The 27,992-nt window shown below is 41.3% G+C and overlaps 2 protein-coding genes across 10 annotated transcripts in view; both read left to right on the top strand.

Annotated features, from left to right (window-relative positions):
* Window positions 1–21,901, top strand: part of atp13a3 (ATPase 13A3) — a 63,224-nt gene extending 41,323 nt beyond the window's left edge. For 2 of the 3 annotated variants that reach the window (XM_084065747.1, XM_084065748.1), the window contains 18 exons: window positions 1–120; window positions 1,301–1,318; window positions 1,730–1,883; window positions 2,661–2,781; window positions 3,683–3,807; window positions 5,472–5,632; window positions 5,812–5,940; window positions 6,332–6,411; window positions 7,054–7,096; window positions 7,508–7,617; window positions 8,794–8,890; window positions 9,875–9,947; window positions 10,944–11,121; window positions 12,228–12,412; window positions 13,028–13,116; window positions 13,505–13,585; window positions 14,758–14,859; window positions 16,910–21,901. In XM_084065747.1, the coding sequence (XP_083921873.1) occupies window positions 1–120; window positions 1,301–1,318; window positions 1,730–1,883; window positions 2,661–2,781; window positions 3,683–3,807; window positions 5,472–5,632; window positions 5,812–5,940; window positions 6,332–6,411; window positions 7,054–7,096; window positions 7,508–7,617; window positions 8,794–8,890; window positions 9,875–9,947; window positions 10,944–11,121; window positions 12,228–12,412; window positions 13,028–13,116; window positions 13,505–13,585; window positions 14,758–14,859; window positions 16,910–17,107 (2,064 nt within the window). In that variant the 3' untranslated portion in view covers window positions 17,108–21,901. The remainder of the gene's footprint in view (window positions 121–1,300; window positions 1,319–1,729; window positions 1,884–2,660; window positions 2,782–3,682; window positions 3,808–5,471; window positions 5,633–5,811; window positions 5,941–6,331; window positions 6,412–7,053; window positions 7,097–7,507; window positions 7,618–8,793; window positions 8,891–9,874; window positions 9,948–10,943; window positions 11,122–12,227; window positions 12,413–13,027; window positions 13,117–13,504; window positions 13,586–14,757; window positions 14,860–16,909) is intronic. The other variant, XM_084065749.1, reaches the window with a different exon arrangement.
* A 2,359-nt stretch (window positions 21,902–24,260) lies between these two features.
* The window catches only part of opa1 (OPA1 mitochondrial dynamin like GTPase), a 53,183-nt gene continuing 49,451 nt past the window's right edge, over window positions 24,261–27,992 (top strand). For 6 of the 7 annotated variants that reach the window (XM_084065769.1, XM_084065767.1, XM_084065766.1 and 3 more), the window contains exons 1-4: window positions 24,261–24,449; window positions 25,341–25,668; window positions 26,592–26,688; window positions 27,450–27,557. In XM_084065769.1, the coding sequence (XP_083921895.1) occupies window positions 24,421–24,449; window positions 25,341–25,668; window positions 26,592–26,688; window positions 27,450–27,557 (562 nt within the window). In that variant the 5' untranslated portion in view covers window positions 24,261–24,420. The remainder of the gene's footprint in view (window positions 24,450–25,340; window positions 25,669–26,591; window positions 26,689–27,449; window positions 27,558–27,992) is intronic. The other variant, XM_084065765.1, reaches the window with a different exon arrangement.

The following is a 27,992-nucleotide window of genomic DNA, read 5'->3' as shown; positions in this document are numbered from 1 at the left end:
ATCCTGGAGGAAGCGACTGAGGAGGAGACAGCACTCCATAACCGCATCATGCCCACCGTGGTGCGCCCCCCCAAACAGCTGCTACCCCCCGAACCCGCTGTTTCCACAGAGCAGGACATGGTGCGTACTCTCGCATATACACACACACACACACACGCACACACACTCTCTCTGTTTGGCTTTGTTCGCTTCAATTTAGGGGTGAAACAGTTTGGAGTACGGAAGTAATTTTTCTATGGAGAATAACATTGGGTCATCTTAGAATCGTCTCATATAAGAATTATGGTCCAAAAATAAACAAATTGTCCTGCGATATTGTCAGGGAGGTGGCTCTGTATCGTTTACGATAGTCAGTCACTCATATTTGATACTGTCTGTTGGTGGTAAAAAATGTACTAATTCGGCGGCAGTAACATAAGCAATTTCTCACCGTCAGTTGATGCTTCATATCCATATGAGTCAAACCATATGAGTCAACATTTGTTTATTTTTGTAACACAGTTCTTATTTGACGTGATATTAAACAAGCCTATGGGAATTCTGATTGGAGAAAAAAAAACATGACCCAGGGAGGATGTGTAAATCAGACTTCGGTGCTCTATGCACTACTTATAATGAAACCCTGAAAACGTCTCTCAGTATCTACTAGACCTGTTATCTACTGTAGATGATAGGTTAGAAACCAGAAACTGTATCATGTATTGAATTGAATTGATGATAGGCTAGCAACACATCACAGTGGCAAAATGACAACTCTCAATCCTTGGTGACTTCAACTACAAGTAAATGGACTGCATTTATATGGTAAATGGACTGCATGTATATACCGCTTTACAATGCATTTCACATTCACCCATTCGCAAAGACATTCACATACTGATGGCAGAGGAAACCATGCAAGGCACCAACCTGCTCATCGGAAGCAGTTAATGGTTCAGGGTCAAGTCAAGTCAAGGAAAGATGGAATATTCACACTCATAAAATTCAATACAGAAGTCACAGAACCAGCACGTTTCTGCGACTGCTGTTGCTTTAACTCATTCAATCCGGGAAAGCATCTGTCATTTTAGATGTCTTTGGCTATTCAAAAATAGCAGATATACAAGCTCATCACTTTTTGATTTAAGTATTTTTAAGAATCTGCATTAATCTGAGTTGTGTGAGTTGAGCGTGCCAATCTTGGATGACCTCAACTATAAGACCAGGTCATGTCACAGCACAACACAACACTGGGTTTCACTGTTAGACCAAAATGTTACATCACTCTCTCATCACATGCTCTGTTCTTGTGTCATTTCAGGAACTGTACGAGCTGTCGGTAAGTGTCCCACTTCCTTTTGTTGACAATGCTCCACTAATTCTTCCTTATTTCTGTTCACGTGAGCTGGCCCGGGTAAGGATTTGAAACTGTAAGACCCAGCAGAGATTTAAACCTAGTTTGTTCTTTTGTTTAACCTTTTGGACAAACTCAACAGTTTTGGAAAACAGTTTTGGAAAGTACTGAAGCAGATTTTTTTCAAACTTGAATCTTCTTTATGCGATGAAAGAGTCTCCTGGCGGCTCAACTAGTCAGAGTGATATGGTCACAGCAATTGGACTTCAGATGAGCATCAAATGTCATTGTCACTTCTCTCTTCTGCTGTACTATCTAATATAAGGCAGAAATGCATAAATTGCATTAAAAGTTTAAGTAAAATTAAAGCGTGCATTTATGGTGTGTTGTGTGCAGACGGCGTATGAGATTGGTATTGTGCGTCAGTTCCCCTTCTCCTCGGCGTGCCAGAGGATGAGTGTGGTGGCTCGCCTGTTGGGAGAGAAACGTATGGATGCATATCTGAAGGGGGCACCAGAAGTGGTGGCTAGTCTCTGCAAGAAGGAGACAGGTGAGATGTCAACATAACTACATGATGATGTTGTTATTTTTTTTCCATTTTGTTATGCCAATTCCCTCTTGGATTTTTGCCCCTTGTCACTGCTGATCCCTACTGGTTGGTTCATTAGGGATAGTGTAGGCAAGCACATGTCCCTTCCGTTACACAAGATTCCGCCAGTCTACTTCTTTTCAGTGAGGAGTTTCACCAAGGGGGTGTATTGTATGCAAAGGAACACACCATTCCTCTCGGTTCCACACCCAGCTGAACAAGCGCCATAACCAACCTGTAGGAGTAGCTAGTGCAGTGACAGAGATCACCCGACCACACAGACAATTGTGTTTGTTGGAACGCCTGGCCAAGCCAGATGAATCACGGAGGATTCAAACCCCTAGTCCAAGATGGTGTGCTGGAACTTTACCCCTGCACCACCCAGATGCCCCATAACCATGTCTGATAAGTAAAGACAAGACAACACCTTAGTTGTTCCCGCAGAGGAAAGGAAAAACCTTTGTGATTCATGTGGCCACAGCTGTCCTCAACATTCCAACCTTTGTGGCGATCTGTTTTTTTTCCCGTTGCTACCATTGCCGTGCAAAGCGGCATCAACTCACAGAAACGATCTCCATCTTTTTTCTTTTTTTCCCCTTCCTCTTTCAGGTGTGCATGTCAGGTTTTTTTTTTTTTGTCAGCTTCCCATTCATATAGCCGCCTCTGAGATGATTACAGTATTTCCTTGCATGTCTTCTTCTTTTTTAATTCCTGGCCTCTCTCTGTGTTCCTCTCCAGTACCAGAGGACTTTGCAGAGGTTCTGGAGGACTACACCAAGCAGGGCTTCAGGGTCATCGCCCTCGCACACCGCCGCCTCGAGTCCAAACTCACCTGGCACAAAGTCCAGAACATCAACAGGTATCACAGCTGGCCCTCTCCCCAGTTCAGTGTCACCCTGTTACTATTGTCACTGTCGGGTGACCATGTATGTCCAAAATCATTACTTTTCAGGAAATAGAAAAAAGAACATGTCGATCCAATGTAGTTATATTGTCACAAGCTCTTGGTAATACCTTTTATTGGTTAAATATTTATAAAAGCCACAGACAGAGATATAAACGGTATAAAACAGGAAAGTGACAGTCCACATCAAGGCAAAGAGCAGACATTTACTATTTCCATAGCAAGTGAACCTATATTATATTGTATATATTATATTGTACTGTATACTCTTACAGTATGTACAAATATTAAATAACTATCTCGTTCGCTTGCTCTGTTTCTCTCTTGCTCTGTGTCAGAGGCAGGTGCGTGCATTTACAAAAAGACAGACCCACACGAATCATTAGACTATGTGTGCCTACGTGTGTATGTGTGTTTGTGTGTGTGTGTGTGTGTGTGAGAGAGACACGACGTGTATAACTAACGGCAGATTGAAACAGGGTAATGCTTCAAAGGGATTGATGAGCTGTTCTTCACTTTCCTTCGTCCAAAACTACCATTTTTATCTGTATGTTTACAGGGTGCGCATGAGTGATCACTGAGAGCTGTACACGCTCGCACTTGGCGGTGTTTGGTTATGTTTGATACCTTCTAAAACTGTTGCTTGCGATTCAATAAGTTGAATGTCTTGCAACTCAATGAGCCAACAGGAGCACTGCTATCTTTCTCTGTAACATATTGCAACGTTTTTGTCGTGTTGCGAATCATTCATGTAAACTGAGGTTAACTCATATTGGAGCTCTCGCCCTCAGTTATTGAGGGCACTGGGTAGGGGGATTTATAATGAGTGTGATGAGTGATTGTGTGTTCATGTCAGGGACCACATTGAGACCAACATGGAATTCCTGGGTCTGATCATCATGCAGAACAAACTGAAGGCAGAGACTCCAGCAGTTCTGCAGGACCTCCACAGAGCCAATATCCGCACTGTCATGGTTACTGGTGAGCACACACACACACACACACACACACACACACACACACACACACACACACACACACACACACACACACACACACACACACACACACACACACAGTACTGTATAGTGAGCAAACATCAACACAATCATGGTCAATGCTGAAAATGCATACAGACGGATTCCCTTGCTCCCTCTCTTTTTCTCTGTCACACACACACACACACACACACACACACACACACACACACACACACACACACACACACACACACACACACACGGACCACACTACAAACACACACAACCTCTATGTCTCGCGGGGAGTGTTGCATGCTGGGAGCTATGAGGCTCTTCTCAGGCTCATTCTCAGTGTTTATTCAGCTATTCCTGGAATCTCAACTAATGAAGTTCAAGTCTCTGAAACTCAGCTTAAGTTCTAAAGTACAGCTAATGCGCTCTCTCTTTCTCTGTCACTTAATTTTATTGTATTTTTTATTATTATTTAACTCTCCCTCCCTCCCTTTCTCCTCTTTTTTTCTCTTAGTCTCTCCCCCTCTCTTTCCTCCATCCCCCGTCTCTCCCTGTAGTCAACCCAATTTAAACGGCATTAGAGTGCCAGGTCTCTCCTCACTCTCTACGCGCGCGCGCGCGCACACACACACACACACACACACACACACACACACACACACACACACACACACACACACACACACACACACACACACACACACACACACACACACACAGTATAGGATGTTGCTGTGGGCTGACGGAGGGCTTCCAGGACAGTGGTCTGCTGTGTTTTCCTATAATCTGGTTAGCTACCTTATTTCCCAGAGGTAGCCCAGCTCCCTCCCTGATTCTTGTGATCCAAATCCTTATTTAAATAACAACAGTTGACCCCAGTGCTGTACAATCAAATGTAACAAAAACCTCAAAACAATGCAATAAAAACACAAAGAACAGTTTCAAAGATGGTCGCCATTGGGCAGAAACCTTGTATCTCCATATTTCAACTTTTTAATGTTTTTTTTAATAAATTAGACCTACAAGCTCACAACATGTCGCATGAGCTTGTAAATCTGATGTTTTCACTATTCAAGGAACGGTTTTGGACATACAAGGTGTCCACCCGACCGCCACGAGATGCAAGTCGTTGCAGAGTTTGGCGGCTACTGAGCGATCTTGGTGAAAGGTGTGGTTGTAAAATGTCAGCGAGATAGGTTTGAGCTGCAGTAGCACATTTATTTATTCATTTTTGCACTGCTCCCTCACATGTTCTACCTGCCCATCCAGGGGACAACATGCTTACGGCTATCCCACATGTCCTTTCTGCCCATCCAGGGGACAACATGCTTACGGCTATCCCACATGTCCTTTCTGCCCATCCAGGGGACAACATGCTTACGGCTATCCCACATGTCCTTTCTGCCCATCCAGGGGACAACATGCTTACAGCTATCTCACATGTCCTTTCTGCCCATCCAGGGGACAACATGCCGACCGCTATCTCACATGTTCTTTCTGCCCATCCAGGGGACAACATGCTGACGGCTATCTCACATGTCCTTTCTGCCCATCCAGGGGACAACATGCCGACCGCTATCTCACATGTTCTTTCTGCCCATCCAGGGGACAACATGCTGACAGCTATCTCACATGTTCTTTCTGCCCATCCAGGGGACAACATGCTGACAGCTATCTCAGTGGCCAGAGACTGTGGAATGATCCCTCCCCAAGACACTGTCATCATCGCCGATGCCCTGCCCCCCCGAGACGGACAGTCTGCCAAGATCACCTGGAGATACGCTGACAAGCCCAACAAGATGCCCCGACTAGAGGTGAGGAAGCATGTGAAGGTCGTATAAAAAAATGTGTTTGTCACTTTGAGGTTAAAGAAATCGAGAGGAAAGATCATGACTAGAGGTTGACGTATCAACATTGGTCCATAAATGTCATGATTTCACTACCTCTAACTCGAGTTGGCTCCCTAATCTGTACTACTATCTGTCCCGAACAGGAAGTGTCAATCAGTTTGGAGAACGTGTGTCATGTAGATGAGCCCAAGGCTCAGCAGCACTACCACTTTGCCATGGGCGGAAAGTCCTTCGCCGTCATCGCAGAGCACTTCCCAGACATGCTCCAGAAGGTAGGGGAAATGGGACTGCAAACACTTTAACACCCATTCTAGACATAAATCATTACAGTGTAGAATCTGTTCGCACTGTATCACTACACAGAATGTGACATTATTTTCTTACAGTAAATAAACTTGTGTCAAGCTAACACAACATAGATTTTCTCAGGCTTTACAGATAAAATGTATACACATCCACCTTTCATCATTCATTCATAATTATAATCATTACAACAATCATAAGTATTAGTATTTGTATTATGCATTTATAATATTTTTATTATAATAATTACAAATATTTCTTAACCAAAAGAGATGAACAAGAACACAAGTGCAAGTTCTAAACACAGTTGTGATTGCAGTTTAGGGGTTTTGACACTATGTGCATGTGTGTTGTATGCAGCTGGTCCTGCATGGAACTGTGTTTGCCAGGATGGCCCCTGATCAGAAGACCCAACTGATAGAAGCACTACAGGGTGTAGAGTGAGTACTACTGTCATGGTTCTGTTTTGTAGTGTTCTTTATTTTTACAATACTTTCTATGAACCATTTCCTCTCAATGCTTGCGGTTTTCATGTTGCTGAAAAGTTTAATTAATATTACTGTGTAGTTTGTGTAGGCTAAAGTATGTGGTCTGGGAGAGAGAAGCCCACAACATCATTTCTCCCTTATTGTTGCCAGTGGGGCTCTAAAGATGGCTGTCGGTCGGCCACCTGTCTTGTTTTTCTGTCTATTCAGCACTTTGGTCCCAAACAACATAAGTTGAAGACTACTAGCTGGATTGCTATAGAATTTGCTGTGCACATTAATTACCAGAGGATTGCCCATACTGATTTTGTGGATTCAATGACCTTTCCGATAGCGCCACCCTTAGGCCAGAATTTCAAAATGCACTTGCAATCAAAACTGTAATTAAGTGAATCCATGAATTATCCTCTTGCGCCACCCTCAGGCCAAAATGTCAACTTTTCGCACAAAATATCTCAGATCTAAAAGGCATATTCCAGGATGCTGCTATGTCATTCATATTATTAGTCTATCAAGTGCATAATTCTACCTTCGTTAAGGTAGCTTTTGCAGTGAAAATGTGTAGGAACCTGATTATTTTTCATTATCTCTCTATAGCTACTTTGTGGGCATGTGTGGGGACGGTGCCAATGACTGCGGTGTAAGTATACTACCTCTTCAAGCTTGGTTTGTACTTTGTTGATTGATTTATATTTCCATCGACAAGCTCACAACAATACGTCACAGTGTGATGCATTGTGAGCTTATTGATCTGATATTTTCGGGATGCGAAATGCAACAATCCAGCCTTACACCGATGAAAGTTTAAATATGACACTCATACTCATACACGTTTGTTTGCAGTGTTAGCTATTGTTACACTTCAGGAATTTAATCTGCAAACTACTACATTAGGGTAGCAGAAACATCTTTACTTTGAACTTTACATGGAGATAAGTCAAGCCAAATTAGTACACTGTACTACAAGACCAGTTCAGTTTTGTACAAAACTAGTAGAACTTGTGCTTCATCTGTTGTATCCTACTGTATATGATCCTCTGTTCCTCTCCAGGCTCTGAAGAGGGCTCATGGTGGCATCTCTCTGTCAGAACTGGAGGCCTCAGTGGCCTCTCCGTTCACCTCCAAGTCCCCCAACATCTCCTGTGTTCCCAGCCTCATTAGGTACAGCAGAAGTGACCATACTGTCTGTCATCATATTTAATTCAGAATGGGGTTTTGTTGTCCAGTGTTGAACATTTAATAGAATATTATGCCCTCCTACAAAGGCGCACTTGCATTGGTTGGCTTGCTAGTGCGTAAGAACTGGAGGAACATTGAGTTGAATGATGACATTTTGAACTCTCTGCTTCAGCAGCAAGTTCCTCAGCATTCAAACACACTTGACTAGATTCATTGAGCTGCCAACATGTAGGAAGCACCTGTATGTGGGTTTGATGTCTGTTGGTCTGTTTCTTGCATGTGTCTGGATCACTTGGTGACTTTCTCATGGATTAAAAGGATTATGTTGATGCATGTATGAGACACTGAGGTGTTTTCTCCCCGTAAAAAACATAAGAATATTATACTAAGGGTTTGTTGTCAATATCAGTATTCAGACTGCATCTCTATAAAAGCATCGATCTGCTGTTACCTTTAACAGCTGTCAGAAACCATCATCGGCATCAGTTTGCTACTGGGATTTTGTTTTTAGAAATTGTCAAATCTATTGACTTGACAATGAACGTAATACCAATGAGTCATGACCAGCCTGCAACAAAAAATGCCCCAAATGTGCCAAATCAACAGTTTATTCCACATACGAACGAGGATCTGGATGCTCTAGAAAGAGATGTTTTTCTTTTTTGAGTAAACTTTCATAATAGGCTTGTCTTCATTGTGTTCACATGCAAGCGTGAATATCCATAATGAAACTGTGGTAGAATTGGAATAATACACTCGGATACACTCGGATACACATTGGCATTGATGTTTGGAACTCTGCTTCCGGCCTTGTACCTACAGTACAGTACAAGCTCACCAGTGCCAATATCTCAAGGAAGATAAGATTCTCTTAAGCCCTATTTAATGCTTTGTCGTACAATGGTGTCACGCAAAAATAGTGATAATAGCCAAACTATAAGCTTGCATTAGGGCACTTTTTTACCATCTCACACATTTTTAATCAAAATGCATTAGCATTTTAATATCCATTGTTCCCATTTCCAAAGAACACCTCTATTTTTTTAATTTTCATTTATCCCCATGTGCCACCAGTGCTTATCTAATATATTCAACATTAGTATTACCAGTATGAAAATGGTAACTAGGTGGTCATGTGTTGTTTTGTGTTGTCCACAGGGAGGGCCGAGCTGCTCTCATCACTTCCTTCTGTGTGTTCAAGTTCATGGCCCTCTACAGCATCATCCAGTACATCAGTGTCACCCTCCTCTATTCCGTACGTAACTGCAAAGACTGCGACAGTCCGATATATCAGATTGGTCGAATATCGGGCCGGTATTTGCATTTTGTACCATTATCAGGATAGACTGCTAAGGACGCTGATATGGCGGATTTTCTTTTACTTCAATTTTTTTCAAAGTTGTGAAGTTTTAGTATAGATCTATTTTAGTAAAAAAAAATATTATTATGCACATAGTTGATAAAGATGTTAATGAGAAATGATTTAAATTCTTTCCACATATTTTGAATGTATGAAATAATAACAGCAAGCGTTGATTGAGAGAGTAGCTAATCAGTAAGGAAATGTATGAGCTCAAACAAGAAGTGGGAGAAAATCTTTCTGAATTCAAGAGTAAATCAAGTCACTAGAGTTATATTAAAAGAGTAATGAAAAATAACTAGACGATGAATACAATAATTAGGATTCAACCATAATTTATACATGGGAGAGGAAGGATTGGCTTATTTGTGTCTTATTCATTTTATATTATGTACCTCTACCTGTTTTTTGTATTGACAACAGTAAACATCCCATTTGAATTAAAAGACTTACCATTCAAAATGACATGGAGAGATGGACTAATCATGAATGTTTGACACACCTAGAAAGACAGGATTTTTCCACTTTTATGGAAGGACCAAGGTCATAGCCAAGTTTATAAAAAGGGAGAAATGCAAGTGATATTCTTACAAGAGTTTCGATTACCTCAGCAAGAACACAAAAAGCTGAAAGGATTTGGTTACAATAACACATTTTACAGTTCATTTAGAGTAGTAACAGAAGAAGAAGTAGAAGAAGTAGCTACCCTAATATTGAATTCAACTAAATGAAAGAAGTATGTGACAAGGACCAAAGATTATGGTAAAGGGAAATGCTGGAGGACATGACACCGTAACACATGACAAAGGATGTGTTTCTCTGATAAAGGATGTGTTTCTCTGATAGACCATTGACCTCTCTTTTCCCTGTTGTTGTTAGATCCTCAGTAACCTCGGAGACTTCCAGTTCCTCTTCATTGACATCGCCATCATCCTCATCATTGTCTTCACCAGTAAGTTAAAAAAAAGAAAATGAAAAAACATAATAGATAACTATGTTACTATGTAACTATGCTCTATAATTGTAATGGTAATGTTATATTATGGAGGACTAGCTAAACGCACATCAACAGTGTGTACTGTCAAAATCTGTGGTCCAATCCAGACCACAACATTTATTATGTATCTGTACTACTGCTGTGACTCATCAACCCATCGGTCTGTCCAGGGCCTCAACCAGGCCAGCTCATTTCCCCTCTTTGCAGTCTGTGTGTGTCACGTATGGGAATAATTACAACATGGAAAGGCATTTAGCCTAGTCTGGCCCATGATCCAAAATGAGTTTGACGCCCATGGTTTAGACTTCTTTATTAAGCAAAACATAAAAACACTTTGATCGATGATGGATCTTCATTAGTTCAATTAAACAGGTGTTTTTTTTTGATTGACCTGATGAAGATTCATCATGGATCAAAGCGTTATTTGTTTCATTTAACCCATTAAAACCGGGAAAGTATCTGTGAAAGCTTTTTATTTTAGTTGGATATATATAGGTTTTTCAAAAACTCTTAGGATTTAGAACAGTAGTTCTCAAAAATAGTAGATATACAAGCTCACAGCGCGTCACAGCGCGTCACTTCGTGCCGCACTGCAAGCTTGTACATCTGCTATTTTTGATCATTTTGGAAAAATCCTGAAAGTGCATTTTTTAACACACATCTTCTTTCTGGGGGTCCCTGGCACAAAACATTTTCAGATGGGGGGTCCACAGCCAAATACATATCAATTTGGGGGATCTTGGCACAAACAAGTTTGAGAAGTACTGGTTTAGAAGGCATTTGTAGAATCGGCCTCAGCTCTTAATGGGTTACTAATGAATAATATACATCAAAATAATTTATATTGTATATAAATGTTTGTGCTATACAAGTTAACATTTCACATTCACTTCACATTTGCTACTCCTAATAAATTTCCATCATCTACCTCTCCTTCCCCCATCGTTCCAGTGAGTCTGAACCCAGCATGGAAGGAGCTGGTATCGCGCCGCCCACCCTCAGGTCTGATCTCGGGACCCCTGCTCTTCTCGGTGCTGACCCAAATCCTCATCTGTCTTGGCTTCCAGATGTTCGCCTTCCTCTGGGTCAAACAGCAGCCCTGGTATGAGGAATGGACGCCCCTCTCCAAGTGAGTTCCTTATTTCCCTTATCCCTCAATACCCTCATACCTGACTAACTACCTCGCCAAAGTGAGCGACACCCACAGCCACAACACTAGAAGGAACGACAACGATCTGGAACCACCCACCTATAGAACAAACACAAACAACAATTCCTGCAACATGTCCTCATGGATAATAGTTCTTTGTCGCCATGACTGATTTCAGTAGTTTGGATTCCATAGAGTTCAATATGGCAGTTATTTTAAGATGAAATAGTATTTGAATTGCTCAAGCATATCCGACACCCTAAAGGCAAACGTTAAAGCTTCAATCTAAGATTAATTAAATTGGTTGGCTGTATACAGAACAGTAGGAACATTTAGAACGGTGATACAAAAACAATAATACAAAAACATACATTGTGCACTAATCGTTGCGCAATCAGTGCTACTGTGGGGGCTTCTTTGAGGCACAAATCACAGATTGGTTCTTGGCCTAACTAAACTTTCGGTCATTAGATAAAAATAGAATAAAAACATTTGTGGACATGAGGATGTCCGATGTAAAAAGAGAAACGTTTGTAGCAACATATATACAAATATAAGAAAGGCATAATAGTAAAATGAATTGGCATAGAGGACATGACACTATGTAGTACATTAACAGTGAAGTAGTCAGCAACAATAATTAGGAGTATTTTTATGTTGCATCAGGCATGCTCTTTTGGATAATGGGTGAGGCAGGTTAGAGGGGCGGCAGGTTGGCTTTGCTGTAGGGAGGCAGACCAGTAACTAAGGTTGCTTGTTCAATCCCCGGTACTGACAGAAGGGCATTCCAGCTGTACACCTTTTTTGCTGGAGATGGGTGGCTAGTACTACATCTAAAGTGCCCACCAACTCTTGATCAGAGCACTGAACCCGACCCTGTTCTCTAACCTCTCTGATTTAATGCATACTGCATGTGTAGCAGAGTACTGTACTGTATATGGATATCTAGGGGGGCATGCAAAAAGACCAGGTTAAATGACCATACATTTACTGATAATAAAGCGATACAAATGTCTCTAAATAGTCCAAATTGATCAATCTAACATGTGAATCTCTGTTTCCGTTTCATTGCGCTCTTCATCCAGTGCATGTAACGTGTCGTCCCATGACAACAGCAACACGTCAGAGCTCAACTCCACTGAGGTGGATGACCACAACATCCAGAACTATGAAAACACCAGCCTCTTCTACGTGTCCTCCTTCCAGTACCTCATCGTGGCCGTCGTCTTCTCCAAGGGCAAGCCCTTCAGACAGCCCAGCTACAAGAACTGTAAGACAGAGGTTCTAAAACCCCCAAATGAATATGCATTTAGCGATTTTGTATGTAATATGTATTAGTGAGATTGCAGATCTGTATTTTCAGATAGCCGATGTAAATAGGGTTAAAGTTGTAAAACAGATTTTGATGATATCTACTCATCTCTGTACACATACTATAATTGACCAAATCTCTGCCTGTGTGTCACTCTGTGGCCGGCGCAACTCGGAAAGCATCCGACCAAACAGTCTCAAACTTGGCGTGTGTGTCTCATATGACCCTGGGGTATGCATTGTCGAACAGCCATTCAGACAGACTAACAGTTTCAGAGAACCACGAATATTTGCATCTGTCAGCCCAAGGGCCTGAGGAGAACGCACACATTCTCTGTGTGTTCGGGAGATTGATTGGCCAACCCGTAACCTCAAGTTTAACCGTTTCTTGGTCCTGACTTTCAAGGGGTTTAGAGTTACATGTTGAGTTTCATTTAGGTGAGGGTTGGGGGAATGGATATACTGTCAATACAAAACAATGTACCATCCTTAAAAGTTTGATAATACGTGTGTGTGTGTGTGTGTGTGTGTGTGTGTGTGTGTGTGTGTGTGTGTGTGTACGTGTGCTTCCCAGGGCCCTTCGTGATTTGTGCCCTGAGCCTGTATGTATTCCTGCTGTTCATCATGTTTTACCCAGTTGCCGCCATTGACGAATTCCTTGAGGTACGTGGAGACACACACACACACATGTTTATAATCATTTGCAAAAAAAAGCAACTGTTTCTCCCAATTTAGTCATGCCCCCCCTGTGTAATGCGCTGCTCACTGCCAATCCCCTGCTCACTGCCAACCCCCACTGTAGGCCTGTAGAGGATGTGTAAATATTCACATACCCCCTCCCATACACTTCTTTTCACTAGACAAAGGTTTTCGCTTTCTTCCCCGTTTCCCCTCCCCGCTGAACAAGCACCCCAACCTATCAGTAAGAGTCCCTAATGCACCAGTAAAGACACAATACCCTGCCAGCTTCACGCCCACCAACTCAGCCAAGCGTGTTCGTCATCATGTTATGATGAAAGTATTTATTGACCTCTCTGTCATCTCCATCCAGATTGTCTGTGTCCCCTTTGAATGGAGAGTCAAACTCTTAATCGTCATAATCGTCAACGCTGCTGTGTCTGTCGTGGCGGAGGTAAGGCACACACACTCACACACACACACACACACACACACACACACACACACACACACACATCTAGTTGTTTTTCCCACGTCCAATTATTTTGTTCTCCAATGCAGTGTGCTCATCTTTTGCTGGATCGAAGGATCAGTCGTTGTGGAGAGAATTGATAGTGTATCATGAAAATGATCAAGTCCTCATTCTCAGAGAGACAGGCTACACAGGCTATTGAATTAAGGAGTGTATAAACTTAAAGGGTTAAGCTAGCATGTGATTCTCTGAAACATGCCTAAACCATTAATAATGATTTTGTTTAAGGTTTGGAAGCAGGAACCCTTGCCATTATGTTTCTGGCCTAATTTGTGGCCTGGCAAATTGCAAGCTTCTTTCCTGAAAAGAATGATCAATCCAGGTAGCTCACCTGGGTAAGCGTGCTTGCCACATAAGTAAGGCTATAGCCCTTCCTGCAGCTGGCCCGGGTTCAAATCCCACCCGAGGCTCCTTGCTGACACCCCCTTTTTCTCTCCCGCCCTTCTTGTCTTTGTCTTACTGTTACTATCAGAAATAAACCATGAATACCGAAAAAAATATAATACTATTTAAAAAGAATAATGATCAATCCATTGACAACTGCTAAATCACCCGTATGATTTAGTCAGCTGGCTCGCTACCCATCCGCAAATAGTGCAAAATTTGCTGTGCCGCTGCCTTTGAAAGCTCCCAAGCCTTGCTTAGCAGATACTCTAGATGGCGCCGTCAACCCCCTCTGCATACAGTCTCATAAATTGAAAGGGAAAGAAAGTCAAAACAGTGACAGAAATCCATTTTGCATAACAGAAATCACTCGTGACATTCTTTCGTGGAAGAAAAACATCCCTCTTTTTTCTCACTCACATTCTGTTTTGTGTGTTCAGCTTTAACTGCTCACTGTTTGACTCTTTCACGACTAACGCACAGCTTGAAATAGGGGAGAAGATGATGCACACCCCAAAACCTCATGCACAGAATAACTCAACTTACTCTCAATCTTCTCCCAGTTTGTGGCATCACAAACGAAAAAAGAAATGGATATAAAAGGACAAAGCCAGACGCAGTGTGAAATCAAGTAGTCTGTTTCTGTAATTCTCTCCCTCCTCCTCATGCTCCCATTCCTCCTTCTCCCTGCCCACTGCGTTATTCCATAGACCTTCGTCCTTGACGTCGTCTTATGGAAGCTTGTGTTCAGCCGAGACAAACAGGGCAGCTATGGGGTCACACCCGCCTCCGCCGCCCTGCCGCCATCACAGGTTGGGAAAAATCTGACACCTCTTCCTCCTGTTCTTCTTCTTCTCCTCCTCCTTCCTCTTTTTCTCCTTTTTTCACACCGTCCTCTTCCTGTTCCCCTTCTTTATCTCGCTCTCACCCTATCCTCCTTTCCTTAACCTCACACAGCACCTTGTTATAACCTCCTAACCAAGAGCATGTGGCCGTCTTCAATTTACCATCTGATCTATGTCCTCTTCCTCTCCTGTGCCTCCTCTTCCTACCTGTGCCTGCCTCCACTGCAGACAGTGGAGCTTTCTTATCTACGCAGGACTTCAAAACCAAATTGTTTTTCAAATCATGTGTGCTTTTACAATCTGTTATTGAAATAAAAGCCTATCCCAAAACCAAACCAAATATATACTAGAGATATATTGGTTAATAACACCTTTACCCCAAAGGGTCATAGTAGGAAAGAGGAAAGATCTCTCTGGGCAATGCATTCTCCCTCCCAAGTCGTCATATTGCCGCTTGGTCAACGTACGGACACCATATTGACACGGACAGATTATTTACGAGTGTCTGCCTATCGGTATGCAACGCAAACGTTGCTGAGTCAGCAGAAGCGGACATTGCACCGCTCTACGGGCGCATACGTTTGGGCACGCCTCATGGGACACAAGTCCGCTTCTGACACTGTGCCTGCCTTGTTTTAAGTTCTGATTTCTATTAGTTTTCAGTGCATTTAATGATGTTTTCAATGTTTAGTCAGTTGACATTGTCTGCGTTACGTCACATGACACAGACTACCCTGAACAGTGTTAAGCGATGCAGTGTGTTGTCCAGTGTGACACCAAGGGGTCCTGAACAAGCATCAGTATGTGACAAGTTAGGAGTGAGAATGTGTTGCTCTGGTGCACTGTGTTAGTATGGGTGGGTGTGTAAGACATAATTCACATAATCATTGGAGACATGTTTATGGGAACTGGGCCTGTAAAGCATTATCAACAAGTTATACAATTATTATTGTTCTTTATCTCCTTTTTGTTTTTTCGCTCTACATATGTTTTCCAAGGCCTTGGTAATGGCATAACTCGGGGAGTCTGATCGCTCCCTATTTGATCGGCTCTCTCCCTTCCTCTTAAGGCCGGCTAATATCCTGCTAGCCTCAGCCTAGCATGCCTGTCTGTTTAGCTCTTCCACTAGCCCCCTTAGCTCTCTGTATCCATGGAATCAGCGTGGCCGAGGTATGTATTTGTAGACCAAGCAGACCAGCTCTAGAGGCTCTGCCTCTTCAAAACAAATCGGTGCTGTCGGGCAGAAACCTTGTGTTTCCATAAATTAATGACCTGTTTTAAAATTTGTCATATCATATGACATTGTCATGCAAAAGCTGATCTACAAGCATATGACGCGTTGCATTGCGTTGTGAGCTCGTAGATTTACTTCTTTTTTTTTGAAAGATTTTGAAAGTGTTTGCCTATAATGACATGCGCAAATCTGTCTGGGTTTTATAAATATTTAACCAATGAAACACATTAACAAGAGATTGTGACTATTTTTCAATATCCGTATAAGAATCGTTTTTGGACATACAAGGTTTCCACCCAACAGCGACGATTTGTAGACCAAGACTTTTCAAAACAAATGAAAGCTACCATGTGGAACTTGTCAGTTATGTCGTTTTCAATTTATGTCAATTTGTTATCAACATATTAGGTTGTTTTGGACGAATATGTTTGTTTTTCGCACCAACCTTTTAAATGTATTATCATGCTTAATTTTATTTTGAAAGGCCTGAATGCATGCAGACTATTACAAACCCAGACATTAGATCTAGTAGACATACTGTACCAATGTGCATGATGTACTGTATTACGAATAGCATTTCAGTTGTCTAGTTCACATTTTGCATGTTGAAATGATATGGGCATGGAATGATTTGCATTTTAACTGTTTTAAGAATGAAGCATGTGCAGACTGTCACTTTAGGATGCAGGGCTACACCAGTTCACAGTACGTTTCTTCCCCTCACCACCTTCTCTCTCCCTCTCTCTGGCCAATGTGTTTTCTGTGGGACCGCTGTATTTGTAGGGGGGCGTGGACGTGTGGGGGCGCAAGTGTCTGGCGCACCTGTGCTGTCGTCAGCCGACGGCCCCCAAGGCTCGCTACATGCACCTGGCCCAGGAGCTCAGCGTGGACCCCGACTGGCCGCCCAAACCCACCACCACCACTGAGGCCAAGCCCCGCCCGGAGAACGGTTCCTCTTACCAGATCATGATCAACTCCTAGCCCCCGCCATGACCTCAAACCACAATTCCTTTACAAACCCAACAACATACAATAAGTATGATGCCATGCTCTGGACTGAAATAACCAGTGGAGTAGTTCCATTTTTGGATTTTGGAACAAGTTGATAGAAGTTGCAACTATAAAAGAAGAATTGATGGCTTTATAAGCGCATTTATTGGTGGGCGATAGGCCAGGCATGTTGGCTGCTCACATTCTTTCTCAACAGGCCGCCCCTCCTAAAGCTTCAGCCTCTTGTGTTTATGGGGGTCCAACAAGCCATCAAGCTTCACGATTGATGAAATAACACAAACACCTACCCTCATTTACTGTAGGCTCAACCACAGGCTGGGACCTGTGGCCAGCACTCCATTCATTGTGTGTGTCTTGTCTCAGCCGAGGCACATTTTTATTATGAGGTGAATCTGTGCCTCAAGGCTTTTTAATGCCGTGTAAAACATATGCAGAGAACTGAGAAACCCAGTCACGTTTCTACACAGGAATGCATTTGTCAATTGCCCATATTCACATAGTTCCCATTTTGCTCTTACATCATAATCAGAGGGTGGCAAACACTACCCAAGTATGCTGGATGAGCGAAATCGCCCCTGTGTGAAAATCGTCAATTTAAATCGCTGTCGTGCTGATTCTCCAGGATCGTCCGATAGCTTTTGTGTTTGTGCACCTCACAAGCCTTCATCTACAGCCAGCTCATAAGGCCTTCATACAGGAAGCTGAATGCATGGACTTTGCATGAAGCCAGCTCCATATGACCATGCCACGGTCATATGTACCACACAGCCAACATTACTGTATTGTTAAACCAAACCTTTCTGTCTGTATTTAAAAAGGACAATAAACTAAATAACTACGCACAAGAGGCAGCATGCATTTGGTCCGGGATCATGGACAGTTGTCCCCATGTGCATGTACAGTAGACAACGGTCCCTGACAGGGCCAGCACTGCTCCACTTACAGTTTTAGAGTTTCCTTCCAAAATTACACATCCGCCATTTGTAAAAAATAGGTTACTCCTGTCTGAAAATGACTGACAATAAATTACGGTACTTTTTAAAAGGATGATATGTAACTTTGAAATTAGATTGTTGATTTAAATGCGCCAACTTTCACAAACCTGAAATTTTAGAAATACTGAACTGTCTTTTTCTCCCCACAAAAGTGTTTTGGAAGGAAGCTCAATTGTCTTGCCTTCTTTTTTTTTTGTGCTATCTGTAATCCTCTCCGTATTACATTTCTTCCTATGGAAGACCTATTAAAACAGATAAGGCTAGGCGTTGTGACTCTCCTCGCCTCACTGACATAAGGCACATTCAAAATGACCATGCAGCGGCACACATCACACACTCCCATTTCACACCGTGCTGTGAGTCCAAGAAAACATTTAAAGCATATATACCATATTATGGTATACATGTGTTCTTGGACATGCCTGCAGAGCCCAGAGATATCAAAGGGCTATATTTCATGTCCCCTAGGCTCTGTGATGTTTCAGTGAAGTGCACCGATACACAGATACAGTCGGGTCACAATCTCAATGGTCTACTCTGCATTGTCAGGCCATTTCCATCAAAGTATTGTTTGCAAGTCAGGTGAATACACGTATGTATGCCTGTCTACGCAACCAAGCACATATCGTACTGGTTTTGTTTGCCGGCTATTTATCTCATTTTGAATATATAAATATAAAAGTAATTAAAGAAGATAAAAGACCATTTTATTAATCTGGTGAGAGGCATGTTTCAAATATGCGCAAAAATATTGGATATTGAACTATATTTGCCCTGGACATTAAGTAGGTGAAATATATTGCTATTTTGAGCATAGAATTGTCCGGACTTATGAGAAGGACTAAAGAAGGATTGTGGATCAACTTGGCTAGGATTGTATGTGTGGCTGGAACTGACATCCTTGTGCCAATTTGCCGTGTCTACAACATTGGACTAAATTAGGCAGTTGCATTGTGACAAATCTGGTGAGGCCTAGACAGACTTGAGGTGTTCTGAATCTCTTATTTATTTGGATTATTTTCTTTCAGAGCTTTATTTATTTCAACAGGTAAATCTGTTCAAACTATTACTTAACCACTTGAACCCTAGTGTCCCTATTCTGTGAAAATAGCAGATCTACAAGTTCACAACGTGTTGTGAGCTTGTAGATTGGCTATTTTTGATTAAAATAATTGTGATTTGGTGTAGAGGGGAAAAGAGGAGGGGGGGGGCTAGTATAGAGCCCTGGGGGATCCCAGTCAACTAAGTATATAGGGTTTAAGTGGTTAATTTGTACAGTGTCATAGGACAAAGTATAAATCGGGCTTAAGGGTCTTGAATGTTGCACAAAGAACAAACAAACAATGGCAATTAGATTTTCCAAAGAAATGCAGTGGTTTGGTGTCTCCTTCTACAGAAGTACTGATTAGTTGCATTTCCCAAAGAGTAATAACTTTTATTAAACACTGGCACAGTGGTTGTTAAAAAAATGATTCTCAGCTTTTTAGAATACCCTAATGTAAGACGAAACTGAATAGGATTGAATTTGTTGATAATAATCTATTTGTATATTTGTTTGAGATGTACATTTACAGTATCCATGTGTGTAAAGAAAAAAAGATTGTTTATGATATATGAAAAAGTCATGCATTTTTATATCAAAGGGCTGAAGTGTTGATGGTTTTTCTTCTACTTTTTTGGTACTGTTTGTCATAATCAGTTGTCTGTCAAACATTTTATTTGTACTGTCTAGATTTACTCGTGTACTGTCACTTTTGTTACAAAGTTGCAATAAGTTTGCGTCTTCTGGTTCAGTCATGATTCCTGGGCTTCTTTTTTTTCTTATTTTTCCCACAATTGGAGCCAATTATTTTGGTGTACAATGATCAGGGCACTTGGATCAATTGTTAGTTGTTTTCAGAAATAAATAAGTAGTGGGACAATTGTTTTGTCACTATTCTAGTTCTGTCAAAAATATAGAAGGTGTTGAACTTGATGTTGAGTGTTGAGACTGGTGTCCCTGCAAGTACAGGGTGATTTATACTTGTGTATGCGCTGGTGTTGTACGCCAGATCTACAAGTGCGTGACACTATGTGAGCTTGTAGATCTGCCATTTTCGGTGCGCGACACCGATGCACAAACGAGTATAATCGGACCTTTAAAGAGACATTTCACCCATTTTCAATGTTCTCTTCATATAATTGGGCCTCCCTTAATGCATTATAAGATGGTACCATTTCATTATACTCACTCTGTGCTAACTTTCCAGGAAGACAAAGGCTGTAGTTTCCGATAGCTTGGAATCCCTGTTGTTGAGGTCATTGGAGTAATGTTTTTGAACAGTCCACCTCTGAAACACAGAGTGAGTAGATAGAAATAGTGCCATTTTATAATGAGCGTTAGTGAGGACCGATTATATGAAGATAAGGATTAAAATGATTGAAGTTCTGCTATAAGTTAATCCATGTTTAGGTTAGTCTGTCTCAGTATCTGGGTGTTCACCGAGGGGTCTTACAAGGGAAAGAAGGGAATTCTACTTTAATGTAGTGTTTGTAGAATCCTCTTAGAATTCAGAGTATAAGCAGCTACTGTATATGTCTGACAATCTTTTGATTTTTGTGTATTTGTGTTTCTTGGCTCACCATCCATCAGTCATCCAACCAATTTTTATACTTCCTTTTTTCATGTTGAATCAAAATGTTGCTATTAGCTTAAGAATGTGGCTTTGTCCGGTCTCCTCGAAGGAGCTGGGGAATTAAACAATAATTCAGTTTCATCTGTCTGTCGTACTGGTGGACCTTAAGAATTTCACTTAATCCGTTTGCTCCAAAGTCTAAACTGTAATTCTTAATTTATACTCCGTCGTACAACGGTATTACGCACCAAAAAACTGCTGATTTACATGCTTGTAGATTACAAGAGAAAATCAGATCTGAGCTGTCATTCTCATGTCTTGCTGTGTCCTTGTTCCCTAATACACTATTTAGTTTCTCTGGCAGCCAAACAAATGTCCACCTATTGGAAATTATTTTTGGAATTGTACCTAGAGTGAATTTGTACGACAATGGCCTTTCCCACTGTTGGTAACAGTACTATGTTGCATAACGGCTGGAGATCTGCTATTTTCAGCGCACTACACCATCATACGACAAAGTATAACTCAAGCTTCAATGCGTGCAGTTTTTCAATGCTATAATTGTACATGTTACTCCGGCATAACTACAGTATGTCATAGTAACAGTTTATACTGTAATAACGTGCTAAAAACAAAACTATGCGGTTATAACCGGTACCACAATACTGACTGTTGACATCTCTACTCGGCATTGTCTGCATATTATTCACGTGGTTGAAGCAAAACCATTATGAGGCATTTAGAATGGGTCAACCACTGAGTCTTTGGACCCCTCAAGTTGACGTTTCCTCAGGGAAATATGTGTATTTGTAATGACTAGAGAAATCTAATAAAAGTTGATACCTAAAACCGAATTAAAATATTACTGTTGTTAAAACATTTTATTACAGTTCTCCTGTATGTTGGCTTTTCCTGTCGAAATAATTTTGTTGTGCTTCAGATTTGCGTGTCCCACAACCTCAGCAAGAGGCTGTTCTGGAGTATGTACCGGTAATGTTTTTTCTTTGTCAGGATTTTTTTCCGTTTAAAATTACCTACAAATTTTTGTACTTTGTAATTTATTTTTTATTTATTTTTGTTTTACATTTTTTCTGAGAATTGTATTTTTGATTTCACTTGATTTCTTTCTTTTCAATAAATGTGCTGAAAAAGTCCTTTGTTTTACATTTCTTTAAAACTCAAGTACCGTAGTTAAAATGTCACATTTTGTTTTTTTGCAAAACATCACTAAAAGAAAACTGTAAAATAAAAAAGGACATTAAGTGAACAATGGAAAAGGGCTGAAATTACCAAGGGAGTAAGGCTAGGAGTAGTGAAAGTGATTTAAAGTGAAACTACTTGACAATGTTTTGGACTTGACCAGTGTTGATCTTAAAACAGTTGACTCATTGAACTGATATGAGGCAGATGTTCAAGCTATCTGAAGATGCTTTGGACTAATGCGGTAGATCACTGAGAACATTATGGGTCAAATCAAAGCTGCAATGTGCAACATAATTATGTCCTACCTGGCATTCAAACCCTGGTCTCCTGCCTGAGAGACCAAATTTAAACTCAGCCAACAGGCAGTTTGCATTTGGCCATGGGAGATATTGTGCTTATGAGTTCCAGACAGAACTACTTGTCAACCAGTAGGTGTCCTACCCAACACTCACCTCCAACCACTGCCAATGTACTAGTTATAAAGTATAATTAAAATTGGCTTAAGGAAGGACCACGTCATCACACTCATGTCACCATGACTCAGCCATAACTATATAAGGAGTTCCCAATGCATCTATGCCCAAATATGGAGTGTGTTGTCTAACCTCAATGTGTCGTCATGGCATCAGGTGCAAACAAATCAGTCCACTCCATATATGGGCACAAAAGGGGGTATGCCCGTATATGGGCATTCCGGTATACAACATCGGTAGGGTGTGCCGATATATCGTCCCGCGATGTATCGCGATACGTTTTCGTGACGATATGTATCGTTTTGGGAAGAACATATAAAGTTTAAAAATAAAAATATTTTTTATCACCTCAAGTTTTTTCAATAATATTAATGCAAAAACAAAAGTATTTGTTTGCATTTGCTCCCCCCCCCAATATATTTTCATAATAAAAGTGCTATATATCGTATCGTATCGATGACGTGAGCCCAATATCGTATCGTATCGTTTCGTGAAATTAGTGTGTCGGTGTGTCGGTGTGTAGGTGTGTCGGCACACCCCTAGACATCGCTATAGAGCGTGCCAACGTGTCGTCACCACGGGGGGGGGGGGGGGGGCGTGGCATTGGGCAATGTTAAGTCAACCTTTTTACCCCTCAAAGATGTCCGCCGCTACCAAAAGACTCTTGTTGACGCCCCCTTCAGGAATTTTGGCACGCTCTATATGACATCAGGGATCTCCATATAGGATATGGGGATGAAAGGGACTAGGACCGACAGACACAGAGATTTCCATATCGGCATATCAGTCGGATTGGCAGTGCGACGTAGGTGCGAGGGCTGCGTAGCGGCCCGAACCCAAATGTGAGGGCCGTGTGGCGGCCTGAATCTCTAGTAAAATAAACAATATACTGTAAATCATACCAAGGAAAACAAATACATTATAATGAAATACGTATTTCCCATATTTTGCTCCCATAGTGTAATAACACTTGATGGCAAGGCAACAGAAAAATAAATAATCCAACATTTTGAAATGTTGCAAGAGCAAGTTAGTACTAAAACATAAGAATTTATCATAAAAACTAAAATACAAAAAATATGCACCACCAGTTAAAACGTGTAATAAATTGACTGCATAGACAAACATTTGAATCACTAAAATAAGCAGCTGTAATATTAATGTATTACTGTGTAACACCCAATGTAATGAAACCTTAATTCAGCCTATGCTGTATGAACTATAGTTATTATAACGGTATGAACAGGCACATTTCCTTTGGTTAAAGGGAATGTAAGTGATATAGGCCTAAGTAGTTCTATATTCCAACAGAAATCATTGATTTTGTTCAGTGACAGGTGTCTTACAATTTGATCCAATCATGAGAGAAAATACTCTATATGGTTGATAGTTGGATGCAGTGGTGTAAAGTAACTAAGTGCATTTACTCAAGTACTGTACTTTAGTTACTATTACTATTAGTAGATTTTGATTATCATTACAAAACACACATTAACCACTTCAACGCTATATACATTTCGGCCATTTTTTACACATTGTGATCTTGTAGATCTGCTATTTTCAAAAGATTTTTATATAATTTATACATTTGAAAACGTATGCAATGAGACATTCTGCATAATGAGTACTTTCTACTTTTGGTAGCCTAGGCTACTTCAAGTACATTTTGATACCAATACTGTTGTACTTACAGAGTATTTCTACAATGCAGTATTGATACTTTTACTTAAGTAAAAACATGTAATACTTTTTCCACCACTGGTTGGATGTAGGAACCTATTCATCGGTCGATGTTTCGCTGGTGTAGATTTGGAGGTTGAACGGGCCGGCCGGAAGTGGAGCTGTCATTCTGTGCCCTTGTTCGCTAACGAGCTAATAGTTAGCCGTTCTGTTCTGTCAGGCAAAACAAATGTCCACCTCTTGGAAACATGGTCTGAACTGTACCTAGAGTGAACTTACACGACCCTTGCCTTTTACCCGCTGTTGGTAACGGCACTATGCTGCGCGTCGGCAGCAACGTTGCCTGGTAAGTTTGTTTTTATTGAGATAACATTAGCTGCTGGTCACTGACACACAGTGGAGGACAGACAGTGGAGCTGCCATACAGTTGAGCTGCTACTTACTAGCCTTATCAATGTGTGTTTATAGGGTAACACTGTTAGCTGGCTGCTGCGATTGTAAGCACCATATTGTATATATATATTATTCATAGCTATGCCACCCCTGTCTCCACATGCTCAACAAATCGATTATTCAATTTGATGAATTGAATACACAGGACCCCAATGGAAACAAGCCATAGTGCTTTATTGGGTTTATCCTTTTAGCATCCTTTTGTAGGGAACTGTACCTCTGTGCTTCTTTTTGCAAACTGTTAATAAAGCATTCAATCAATCAATCAATCTGGACTGTAAATGGAAACCACGTAGTGCTAACCTCTGTGGTTAATGTGGTTTCAGCTCCAGTCGCAGCAATGAAAGTATCAAACGTTGCATGAAAACAGATGTGTACACAGTAGTAGTCAACATCTACTGCTAAATAAATGGTCATTTAATTGTGCCATGTCATATCCTATATATATTGGGACATGTTCCAGCTAGGTAACCTTGCTTGTTTGGGAGATGATCTATGCCACACTGCCCATTGTTTATGTTTCTCACAGCCTGGCATGCAGGATTTACTTGTCTACTGTCACTTTTGTTACAATGTTGCAATAAGCCTGCGTCTAATGGTTCAGTCATGATTCTTGGGCTTCTTTTTCCCCTGCACAATTGGAGCCAATTATTTTGGTGTACAATAATCAGGGCACTTGTATCAATGGTTTGTTGTTTTCAGAAATAAAGTAGTGGGACAATTGTTAACCTTGCTTGTTTGGGAGACGATCTATGCCACTGCCCACTGTTTATGTTTCTCACAGCCTGGCATGCAGGAACCTAGTCTCCAACAACAACATGGGGATCAGGTTCCGAGTGCCCCTGCAGAAGCTGCACCCGTTGTCCCGTGCCATCCACCACCGCTACTCAGCGAATGCCAACCCCCAGCGCCCCCCGCATCGCACAGCAGCCCGCCACTTCACCTCCATGTCCCGGCTGCCCATGCGGCCCCCCAAACCCCCGCCCGGGTCAGGGGGCCGGGGCCACCAGCAGCAGCGCAACTTCTGGGGGCTTCGCCTCGCCGCCAGGCTGCTGAAGCTCCGGTATATTCTGCTGGGCTCTGCTGTGGGTGGAGGCTACACAGCTAAAAAGGTACACTTGAAATTGTGAATGAACAGTGTGTGGACTGGTCAATGGATCAGAATCAATTTAGTATAGTGGTGGACAGGAATTTGTAGTTGTTGCATAAATTATTGACACATGCCTGCTGATCCTCACAGGATAGTACTGAATGTGGTGCTGATATTTATGCCAGGACTTTAGTCTAAGTTGCCATTTTCTTTATTTTGAACAGTTTCTGATACTGACTCATGTTACTGTATGTAGCAGCCAATATTGCTTATCCTATTCTATTATTTTTTGTACACATTGTTACAACAGTTGTAGTCCTCCTCGAACTGACCCCAATGTTTATTTATTCAAGTCAAGGTTGTACTTGTCAAGAAACATGGTCTGAATTACACAAAATGGTCCCTGGCATTCCAGTCTCTGTTTAAACTGGACTGGTAGGTGTGTCCACCCTACACATCTATTTTTAACTTTACTAGATGATAAAGGCACAACTTAGGTGTATATTATCTAGGGTTTCAACACCTTGCCCTTGTCTGTGGCACAAACAGCACAATGAATGTACAGTATAGGAATATGGGCAGAACAAAATGGGCAGTTGACCTAAAAAAAAGATTTCCCATACTGCAGAACTGCATCATCATTTACTCTCTGTAATCACTGTATGTTTTCTGCGATATCAGATGATGGTCATATTACTAGACTTGCGTATAGGTATGCTTTATTTTTATTCCAAAACATTTTATCATGAAATAAAATGGCATCTAATTATGTGGATTCTTTTCAGATAACGATTTGACCAATTTTGCATATTTAAGGCCGATACCTCTGCCATCACGATATGATGACGGATTAATCATGCATCCCTAGTACTTGCATGAGCTTCCATAACCTTTTAAAGGCTTTTACGTTGATCAACATTTTCGTATATGTCCTTTCCCCCCCAGTCATACGAAGAATGGAAGGAGTTCCTACCTGACTTTAGTGAATATAACTGGGTGATACCTGATTTCATCTGGGAACTGAGTGAACAGATTGATCTAGGTACAGTATATGTTATGTTTGTTTTGTGTCATGAAGTACTGTGAACCCAGTTAAAGTCTTGGAAATATTTTTGTAGGAAACTATTATCACCAATGAGTCATATATAAAAAAGATTGATATCTGTAAGAATATTGTTGATAAAGTAATTAAGTATCCTTGGGAACTAACGGTTCCCAAGCCATGTGACCCATAGGTCAGAAGCCTATCTCCTGTTTCTGTAGGTGAGGCAGCTTGATATTCAAGTACACCCCCTGGACATGACGCTTGTATTTTGCATGAATTTACCCTCAATCGAGCCCTAGCCGGCCAAGCAGGGAGCTATTGGTACCATTTATAGTCTTTGGTATGACTAGGTCGGGATTGAACCCCAACCTCCCAGTCCAGGGGCGGATACTAACTACAATGATACTGAGCTGGGTACTTTTTTGTGTGTGGATAAAGGTCAATATACATTATACTTAAAAAGGTGTAATTAAGATTGCTTACGTTACTGCTTGTGTGGCTTTTCCCAGCCAGTTTTGGGCAAACAACACTGTACTGTAGTTAATCAGTCATGTATGAAATGAATTGTACAGTACTTGGATAGGAGCCAGATCTGTCTGTTTAGGCTTTCCATGTGTGGGGCTGCTTTCCAAATGCTCTCTTATGGTTCATTTAAACTCACTAATCTGTATTTGAAGTCATCAAAACCTTGTTTAGTTATTTGTGTTTGTACTGATACCATCCACACCACTGATTCCTTTCTTGTCTTTTGAACGCAGAGAAACTGACCAAAGCCCTTCCAGAGATAGAGGAAATAGCTAAACTACTACCTGATATGGACAAAATGGGAGAGCACTTCACTTTCCTCAAAAGTCTCCTGTCTACCGGTGAGTATACAGCCCTGACAAATCTAGCACCGCACCTTCATAAGGATCTCCTAACATAGAAAATCGTAGAGTTGCCTAATTATTGCTCAGTTGATAATCTAGTATCAATATCATGAATGGATATTTTCCATCTTCTAGATGTTGTGATTTTGGGAACAGAATGAAATGAAATTAAGCATTTTATGCAAAGCTCAAATCTAAATTTGATTTCACCCGATTGAGAATAGTCCTAATTGTACTGTACATGTAGCTACAGTAAATGCTTCTCTAGGCTCCCATCCAATTAACGGTCATGGCATTAATTTTGGCATTGAGCTTCACCAAGCTTCTTATACTGTAGACGTATAGTGCATCTAACATGGTTGTGGTGCCCTGCCTTAAGCTGAGTATGGTGTCTGTGTATTGGACCATATCGCTGCCTGCTGCAAGTCCAGA

Source organism: Gymnoscopelus microlampas, assembly GCF_963454915.1.
Source record: "Gymnoscopelus microlampas genome assembly, chromosome: 9".
NCBI classification, from domain to species: Eukaryota; Metazoa; Chordata; class Actinopteri; order Myctophiformes; family Myctophidae; genus Gymnoscopelus; species Gymnoscopelus microlampas.
This window is presented reverse-complemented; position numbering and strand designations above follow the sequence as displayed.